Source organism: Oncorhynchus tshawytscha, linkage group LG04, assembly GCF_018296145.1.
Source record: "Oncorhynchus tshawytscha isolate Ot180627B linkage group LG04, Otsh_v2.0, whole genome shotgun sequence".
Classification (NCBI taxonomy): Eukaryota; Metazoa; Chordata; class Actinopteri; order Salmoniformes; family Salmonidae; genus Oncorhynchus; species Oncorhynchus tshawytscha.
Genome location: NC_056432.1, coordinates 11578645 through 11588799, shown reverse-complemented (window position 1 = coordinate 11588799; position 10155 = coordinate 11578645). Strand labels below are relative to the sequence as shown.

The following is a 10155-nucleotide window of genomic DNA, read 5'->3' as shown; positions in this document are numbered from 1 at the left end:
TTTTCCAGACACTTCGGATGATTTGGCCCATTCTGCTGATTTCAGACATGAACCTAGGTGATAAGGGAGCGTCAGATTTTGATACGAGGCTGCATCGTTGGTTTGGCTCAGGCTCGGGTGAGAGGACCCTGTGGGCCCTACATTACAGTAAGTTGGGGGCTGGTGGGGTTGTGTATCCTCAGGTCTGGTAATGAACACGGTCCCAGGTGGCTGTGGATCCAGAACCCCCCACCCCACCCTAACCCACCGTACCGTTACATCACCTAATTAATCACAACATAGATATAGAACACTTGATATATTGTCTATGAGAGACATTGTCCCTCAGCACCCACTAACTCACTGTTACAGGCCGTGCCGCACACAGGCTAGGCCTAACATGAGCTGTGTAACTACACACAGGCCTAACATGAGCTTTAAAACTACACAGGCTAGGCCTAACATGAGCTGTGTAACTACACACAGGCCTAACATGAGCTTTAAAACTACACAGGCTAGGCCTAACATGAGCTTTAAAACTACACAGGCTAGGCCTAACATGAGCTTTAAAGCTACACAGGCTAGGCCTAATATGAGCTTTAAAACTACACAGGCTAGGCCTAACATGAGCTTTAAAACTACACAGGCTAGGCCTAACATGAGCTTTAAAACTACACAGGCTAGGCCTAACATGAGCTGTGTAACTACACAGGCCTAACATGAGCTTTAAAACTACACAGGCTAGGCCTAACATGAGCTGTGTAACTACACAGGCCTAACATGAGCTTTAAAACTACACAGGCTAGGCCTAATATGAGCTGCGTAACTCCACACGGAGATCCATGTTAGAAGTGGACAAAACTGTTGTCTATTATCTGCCACTAAAGGCAAGATGAGACTTTAATTTAGTTGTGTTGATGTGCGGAAGCGCTGGTTCTTCTCTGTGAAGTTTTAGCCTGGAGAGCAAAGACTTCTGGAGTTCCTTAGATGGCCTTGCACACTGCAGAGTATCCCCTCCTCTGTTTTCAATGTTATTGTCCATCTTTATGGTTACACGCAAGTCTCTCAACTAAATACTGTGAGCAGACCGTTTATTTTTTGTCAGTTTGTGACTGGGTTAAATTGTCTGTCTGCTTCTTGGCACAATTGTACCAGAGCTGCAGTCATCTCAGCCCATTATTTGAGGGCCAGCGCTCTTTGCGCAGTAGTCGACCAATCTTATCCAGGATTAGTGCATTATCCACTTATTTGAGCTGGCTGGTTCAGGCCACCCTTGATAATTGTCCATAAAAACCTGACTGCTTCGTGTTTACTGTCCAGCAGGCCTCGACACACACAGGCACAAGTAGGACTCGGTTCTGTTCTCTCAGTTGGAGACTCAGAACGGATACTTTTTTTCCACGGCAGGATGCAAGCAGCCATCTGTTCCCCATGCTGTAGGACACACAGCTCCCTCAGGCAGTGACTTTGGTGATTTTTTTCCATATGGTGGCAAAACTGTAAATTGGGTAAAATAACAGTCGTTACAGAGGTCTTGAGAGGTTTTCTAGAGAGAGAGGTGACTTTGGATTTTTTTTTTTTTGCATTTCAACATCAGGTTCAGAGTGCTCACTGCCTGGTATCTTCACTCCAAAGAGGATGAAAGTAGAGCAAAGGTTTCATTTTTTCCTCAGCTATTCTCCAAATTGTCCTGCCTGCGGCAGAGAAGCATGGAGCAGCTGCCAGAACCTACTCTTAAGCGAGTGACTAACTCATCCGTTTTACAACGGCTTTAGAGCCCATTCTACATGCTTATTATCCCATTAACACAGACGCTGCCTGCTAAGTTTGATACAAAAACAACCAAAGGCGACATAATTGTTAAGAAGGAAACAGCAAATTGAAATGAAAACTTTGCTCAATAAAAATCTTCATAAATGTGATACAAGGTCGTAAAGTGTTTTACTGTCTTTCTCTAGAGGAGGAGAAGGCGGGGAAACGGTTTCTTCTTTTGTTCAGAGTGATGTGGACTTGACAGGTATTACGTGAGGAGGAAGGGATAACGTGAGACCCTGGGAGAGAAAAACCTGTAGCTATCTGTTTTGGTGAAACCTTGACCGTTGGACAATACGCTTCATTTAAAATGGCTCCATTTTGTAAAGCTAATTGAAAATAATGTGCTTCATTTAGGAATGTCAGGCCCGCTATGTGTGGAGATGAGGATTTGAACTGTGCCTTTGCACTTCTATCTGATGAAACTACAGGTGGGGTAAGAGAAGAAATAACAATGCCACTTTTCAGATTACAACATTTTTTATATTCCTCTAGTGCTTTAGATTACATATACATGATATCATGTTCTGTGTTTGTACATTCGTAACATTTCATCAGCATTCATATAGAAACGTTCCTAAAAATAACATTCCCTGAATTTCACCAGCAACATTCATGTTGCACATAGGAAAACACAGGTAGAAAAATAGTTTCATTGAAGGATGAAATGTAGTTGGATTACAGTTCTATACACACACACGCACATCCTTTGCTCTCAACAAAACAGGGAAATGTGAGATCTCCCTCATTATACCATCACATTGTTATGATAGGTGTCCTGTCAGTGTGCATGGGGAATTTTAATGACAACACTGCTTCTTCCATAGCTGTCATCATATAGAAATAGAATGGAACCCGCATCAGGTGAGGGAGTCCAATTGGGCTTGAACCGTCTCTAGCTGCAAGGAGACAGAGAATGTTTGACAATTAGGCGAAAGGAAACATGCCTGCGGGTGTTAAGGAGTCAGTGATGTGGAAAGCAGAACCAATGTGCAGCACTGACCTGGTTGTAGAACTGAAGCAACTCCTGGTGGCTGAACTCCACAAACACTTTCTCCACCACACTCTGGAAGAGAAGAAAGATTCACCATGAGTCAACCAACATCACGGCCAACAACACTCCCTCCGCTCTCTATAAAAAACACTTGCGTCAAATATTTGTGCACTTCTGTCCATTGAAAGTACACCTACCGTCCAGTAATTCATTTCCATCACTGCATGTACACTGAACAAAACATATAAAAACGCAACATGCAACAATCTGAAACATTTTACTGAGTTGAAGTTCATATCAGTCAATTTGCTATTGTACACGTCAATCCAGAGCATCCTAAACATGCTCTATTGGTGACAAATCTGGTGAGTATGCAGGCCATGGAAAAACTGGGACATTTTAATCTTCCAGGAATTGTGTACAGATCATTTGAGAAATGGGGCTGATGCATTATCATCTGAAACATGGGGTGAGGCCGGCGGATGAATGGCACGACAATGGGCCTCGGGATCTCGTCATGGTATCGGTACATTCAAATTGCCATTGATAAAATGCAATTGTCTTCGTTGTCCGTAGCTTATGCCTGCCAATACCATAATCCTACCACCACCATGGGGCACTCTGTTTACAACATTGACAACAACAAACCGCTCACCCACCACGGTTGGAAGGCTGGTTGGAAGTACTGCCAAATTCTCAAAGACAACATTATCCCCAGCACAAGGTGCATCTGTGTAATGATCATGCTGTTTAATCAGTTTCTTGATATGCCACACCTGTCAAGTGGATGGATTGTCTTAGCTTCGCACACAAAATTTGAGAGAAATAAGCTTTTTGTGCGTATGGAACATTTCTGGGATCTTTATTTCAGCTCATAAAACATGGAACCAACACTTCACATGTTGCAACTATAAAGTAGGAAATATATTGTGAAAAAATAACAAATAATAATAAGATACCAAGGAATTTAATCAAACCAAGACTTTGCTGTGAGAGTTATCCCAGTGTTGGGTTGCACACACACACACACACACACACACACGCGCACGTAGCCGGAGCTGTGGGGCTGAAGACACAATGGGGGATGGAATGTGTCAGAGCACATTAATGAAACAGATATTAATTAGACCCAACATTATCATCCATAATTAAGAGAAGGGGAAATGTCGTGTCTCGCCAAAGCCCACTTGGTATGTGCGAACATGAAAATGTAGGGCACACACACAAACCCACCCATCCACCCACACTTGAATTGAGGTTTGACAAGGTAACAGATTTTGTGCAACCATATTTGCACATTATAAATATGTGACACAAGTCAAATATTATATTGTGGCAAATTAATTCTGGGAATGAACCGGAAAGGAGCATCTACAAAAATCCCAAAAGATGACAAAATGCCAAAACATATTGGCTTTAGAATTGCCCATTCAATCTTCACCCCTTAATACTTTATTTGTTGGTTTCCAGAGACCTCAGGATGATACATAGAGCCGGTTGAACTCTTTAAAATAGCCAACAACAAACTTCCTGTGATGGGGAGGTGAACCAGAGGACAGACCTAAAGGGTGAGGGATGTGATCTTCTCCACTGACATATATCAAGAGGGGATCCTAAACATCAATGTGTCTGTCTGCCTGCCTGCCCGTCTCAGTCACAGAGGGGTTGGCTGTGTTTGGAGGTGTCAGTGTACATGTCATTGGTGGTGATGGGGAGGGAGGCACGGTTTAAACACAGCCCAGTGTTTCAGCACCAAGGCCTGAGTAGGATTTGACAGATCTGGGCTAACACTAATGGGTATACTTCAAGAACACATGAAACATTGAGGTAGCTAGGACAAGAGGATCAGGAGATACACCACTGCACTGCATCTCTCTGTTTGCATGGGCTTCCTGTACAAATGCTGGTTAGAGAAGGACAATTCAATTATGTATTGGTGAAGAAATAACCTCTGGGTACTAGGTATGGAAGAGAAACAACCCATTTTGAGTAACCTCTCACAGGGTACAAGGTATGGAAGAGAAACACCCCTTTTTGGGTACAAGGTATGGAAGAGAAACAACCCTTTTTGGGTACTAGGTATGGAAGAGAAACACCCATTTTTGGGTACAAGGTATGGAAGAGAAACAACCCTTTTTGGGTACAAGGTATGGAAGAGAAACAACCCTTTTTGGGTACTAGGTATGGAAGAGAAACACCCCTTTTTGGGTACTAGGTATGGAAGAGAAACAACCCTTTTTGGGTACTAGGTATGGAAGATGATAGTTTGAAGTGCTGCCATAGAGGTTGATCTATGATTTGTAAATGAATCATTATGATTTCATGTTATGTCAACCTATCCGATGATATTCAAGCAGCAGGTAGTGTTATTTTATGATAGGCCTAATCTCAGCAGGTGAGGAAAGGTTGACATAAAAATGCACTTTTCATGAATTATTTGTTATTGTGCACTAAAAAAAAAGGTCTGATTTGCAACACTTGTCAAAGCTTTATGGAGCAAGTGCTATGGAAAGGAGAATTGCTATTAGTGATAAAAGCACAGAGCGATAATACAAGACTGCTCCTACTTGTGACGCATCACCCTAACGATCCAAACCATTAAATACTGGACCTAAATAAAATAAAAACACCATGTCAGAGATAAAATGTTGATTTAAACGAAGAAAGAGAAAAACACACTAAGAATAAAAAACATTGTCAGAGAACACTCGGTAGATACCTAGAGAGAGGAAACGGGAATGTAAAATCCTGACAAACAGCTAAACTGCAATTAAATTGACGTATTGATCATGTTTACTTGTCGAAACAATCCCCTACAATCGCCAAAGCACTGAGATGCAGTAGATGTCACTACAGTCCCTGGTTCGAATCCAGGCTGTATCACATCCGGCAGTGATTGGAGTCTCATAGGATGGCGCACAGGTTTGGCCAGGGTAGGCAGTCATTGAAAATAAGAATTTGTTTTTAAATTACTTGCCTAGTTAAATAAAAAATGCTGTATGTACCCTACTAAATACTTGCTGTATACTTTCGGTGAACGGGACTAATTGGTAAACGTACAGATTTCCCTGGAAATCAATATGAACCCCCTAAATAAATGTGCAAGGCATACACGTTTTGCAGGGTTATGTGGCTTGACAGTTAAATGAGGCCATTTTGAATGCTCTTGCCTTTGCCTTGTGAATTGTTGATGGAAATCTTGACAGAAACAGGAGGCAGAGCTGTTGGGTTTCTGGCATCTCACCCTCAGCTCCCCAAACATTCTTAATTATGAATAAAAAATCCAACTCCTGGGTTAACCGTTGCCATGGACACAGAGCTCTTAAAAAGCCAGCTTGAAGGTGTATGGTGCTGTCTGTTTTTGGCACAAAATGTCAGACATCCCTGTGTATTTGCAGAGCTGGGAGGGATATGCTCTTAAAGGGAAATGTCAAAAATATACTACTTCATATTCATCATCTCCAGCATCATGCTGCTTTTGCAACAGCTAATGGGGATCCTAATAAAATACCAAAAATACCCCAACATATGTGACAATGCAGCGTTTCTATGTTTTGTAGTAAAACAGAGAAAGATGAAGGTTTCCAATTACATCGGTCTGCATTGTGATTTTAACCAATTATGAGTAGGCATTGCTTACTAATTGCCTCCTAATTGGTTGAGGATGTCATTGGAATCAGTTAACTTCCTCAATCTTTTTTTACTACAAAACATAGAAACGTGTCATTTTCACATATGTTGATGTTGGGGTGGTGCTGTAGATGACTATGAAATTGTCTTTTTAAAACGTAAATTCCCTTCAAGTATAATTTTTTTGTCAATCATTTCTCACAGGTGGCAGAAAAATGGATATGTGTGAGGGAGAAAGCTGTAATATTCTGTTACCAAACACAAGGGCATGAAAACTGCTCAAATGTCAATGTAATTAGTCTTTTAATTGAAGGTCAGAAGAAAATAATTTTCATGCTTGCTGGAATGCTTATTGAATAGTCTGATGAGTCGGGAAAAAACACACTTGGAGTGGAATTGGTAAAAGCCAAATGTGTTGGACGTTTAGGTCATCATGAATTCTATCAAACTTCTTCATTCGCATGTCAACACAACCATTATGTTGCATGACAAATGTAAATGAAAAGTCACAAATCTGACATTCACTCAGATCCAATATACAAGTCAAACAGTCTTCCCTGTCACACCCCCCTGGAGGGCCTGACACCTGGGGAAGGTGTCTGCCTGTCGGTGTGCGTCTGTCTGCCTGTCGGTGTGCGTCAGTCTGCCTGCCTGCCTGTCGATGTGTGTGTCTGCCTGCCTGCCGGTGTGTGTGTCGGTGTGCCCGTCTGTCTGCACCTATCTGTGTCTGTCTGGAGACAGTGGTCAGCCCAGGGAGAGACTACATCCCCTAAATTCCATCACACCATAAACATGCCAGGAGACAATAGGTAGGATATTTACAACACTACAATTCAATGGGATTTTCAACTGTCATAAATAGATGGAGGGTTTGTGCAAATTCCTGGCTGTGGCCCCCAGCATGCAGTCAGAGATGTGTAGATTACGCCCACTGAGCTGAGGGGGCCCCAGGCTGGGAGCCAATGTGCCAATCTGCCACTCAGAGCTCTTCTGATTGGAGTCACCAGAGGCCCAGTCTGGATTCTAATGCCTGGTCTTGGTACTGGTACTGGTACAGGGAGAAGTGAGTGACTTTTAGATGTCACAGAGGGACACTGTGGTTTATGACCATTAACTAGAAACCATGGGCTTTCGCAACAACCACAACTGACAAGGTTGTTTTGATATTTCTTCACCGAAGCATGACTGGGTGAAGCATTGCTCCTGCCGAGCCTTTGCAGAGGCAGGACTGTGACGTTACATCTTTCACACCTTTGTTCCTGCTGTTGTAGACGCCCAGGGGCAGAGAGCTGTTTTTTCTTCTAGCTCTGCCTGCATTTCGAAAGCCCACATATAAACAGGCTACCAGAAGCCCACATATAAACAGGCTACCAGGGAAGCATCCATCCATTGCAAGATTGGATTGACATTTGTTGAAAGCTAAGTCGAATCAATCCCCAGATGAATACAAAGATCCAATTAGAGAATAGGAGAGCATATGTCTACATGCTCGGCCAGCCAGACTTGAGCACTGCAGAAAGATAAACAAAAAAAATGACAGAGGATCAGACAGAGGACACATCAGACAGCAGACGATCCTAATGGCAGCACTCCTGAAAGGATTGGGTCATCAGACTGTTACAAATGGAAACTCGGGCTTTCTGGAAAATAAGGATGTTTAAATAAAGACCCGTTCTGATGTGAAAACCTGATGCAAGAGACAAGAGGATTTCTCTAGATTAGAATATACGTTCATGACGTAGGATATCAAAGAAAACATTCTCTGTGTCTTTTAACACCAGGTTTGACTGACATGCCAAATTCGTAATCGACGATGAGCATATATTTATGAACTGTACAGACATTTGGGATACAAAGGATGTCCTCGGTGGTCGAATGAAAAATAACAATGGCAGTTTTGCCTATTGGTTTGTATACTAATGATGTCAGAGGCAGAATTCCTGTTAGTGCTTGATTACAATAAACCACATCCTCTGTTGTGACTTCAAAAACAATGAGGCCGTCGCTGTGCTCCAACCACGACATGCAGCGCACACATCCGACTCCGGACCAACCTAATCTGCATTGCTCAACCACAACACAAAACCCTGAATGCTTTATTGAGAGGTTAATGTTGGTCTGAGCTCGAAGCCTCCGGGGAAATTGTTGGGTCATGTTGTTTAGCAGTTAAAGAAATAGAAGTGTCCCCATTAGCTGACTGACTGACTGTACCCTAGTCTTACTGAACCCCAGCTGACTGACTGACTGACTGTACCCTAGTCTTACTGAACCCCAGCTGACTGACTGACTGACTGTACCCTAGTCTTACTGAACCCCAGCTGACTGACTGACTGACTGTACCCTAGTCTTACTGAACCCCAGCTGACTGACTGACTGACTGTACCCTAGTCTTACTGAACCCCAGCTGACTGACTGTACCCTAGTCTTACTGAACCCCAGATGACTGCCTGACTGCACCCTAGTCTTACTGAACCCCAGCTGACTGACTGACTGTACCCTAGCCTTACTGAACCCCAGCTGACTGACTGTACCCTAGTCTTACTGAACCCCAGCTGACTGACTGACTGACTGTACCCTAGTCTTACTGAACCCCAGCTGACTGACTGACTGACTGTACCCTAGTCTTACTGAACCCCAGCTGACTGACTGACTGTACCCTAGTCTTACTGAACCCCAGCTGACTGACTGACTGACTGACTGTACCCTAGTCTTGCTGAACCCCAGCTGACTGACTGACTGACTGTACCCTAGTCTTGCTGAACCCCAGCTGACTGACTGACTGTACCCTAGTCTTACTGAACCCCAGCTGACTGACTGACTGTACCCTAGTCTTACTGAACCCCAGCTGACTGACTGACTGACTGAACCCTAGTCTTACTGAACCCCAGCTGACAGACTGACTGAACCCTAGTCTTACTGAACCCAAGCTGACTGACTGACGGTACCCTAGTCTTACTGAACTCCAGCTGACTGACTGTACCCTAGTCTTACTGAACCCCAGCTGACTGACTGACTGTACCCTAGTCTTACTGAACCCCAGCTGACTGACTGACTGACTGTACCCTAGTCTTGCTGAACCCCAGCTGACTGACTGACTGTACCCTAGTCTTACTGAACCCCAGCTGACTGACTGACTGTACCCTAGTCTTACTGAACCCCAGCTGACTGACTGACTGTACCCTAGTCTTACTGAACCCCAGCTGACTGACTGACTGACTGTACCCTAGTCTTGCTGAACCCCAGCTGACTGACTGACTGTACCCTAGTCTTACTGAACCCCAGCTGACTGACTGACTGTACCCTAGTCTTACTGAACCCCAGCTGACTGACTGACTGTAACCTAGTCTTACTGAACCCCAGCTGACTGACTGACTGACTGAACCCTAGTCTTACTGAACCCCAGCTGACAGACTGACTGAACCCTAGTCTTACTGAACCCCAGCTGACAGACTGACTGAACCCTAGTCTTACTGAACCCAAGCTGACTGACTGACTGTACCCTAGTCTTACTGAACTCCAGCTGACTGACTGTTCCCTAGTCTTACTGAACCCCAGCTGACTGTCTGACTGTACCCTAGTCTTACTGAACCCCAGCTGACTAAATGTAGCCTAGTCTATCTGGGGCGGAGGGAATTTTCACACGCCTCTCCCACTGCCGTTCAGTACAGTACACAGCCTGGCGCAATAAAAGAGCACAAAGGCTGGGATTGTCCCCGGCCGCGGCCTAGCCAAAGAGCTGT

The 10155-nt window shown here is 43.9% G+C and overlaps 1 protein-coding gene across 1 annotated transcript in view; it reads right to left on the bottom strand.

The window, feature by feature from the left end:
* Nucleotides 1–2252: 2252 nt before the first annotated feature.
* commd10 (COMM domain containing 10) overlaps nt 2253–10155 on the bottom strand; it is a 42601-nt gene continuing 34698 nt past the window's right edge. The window contains exons 6-7 of the mRNA XM_024415787.1: nt 2795–2857; nt 2253–2690 (exon numbers count right to left, since the gene is read on the bottom strand). Of these exons, the coding sequence (XP_024271555.1) occupies nt 2652–2690; nt 2795–2857 (102 nt within the window). The 3' untranslated portion in view covers nt 2253–2651. The remainder of the gene's footprint in view (nt 2691–2794; nt 2858–10155) is intronic.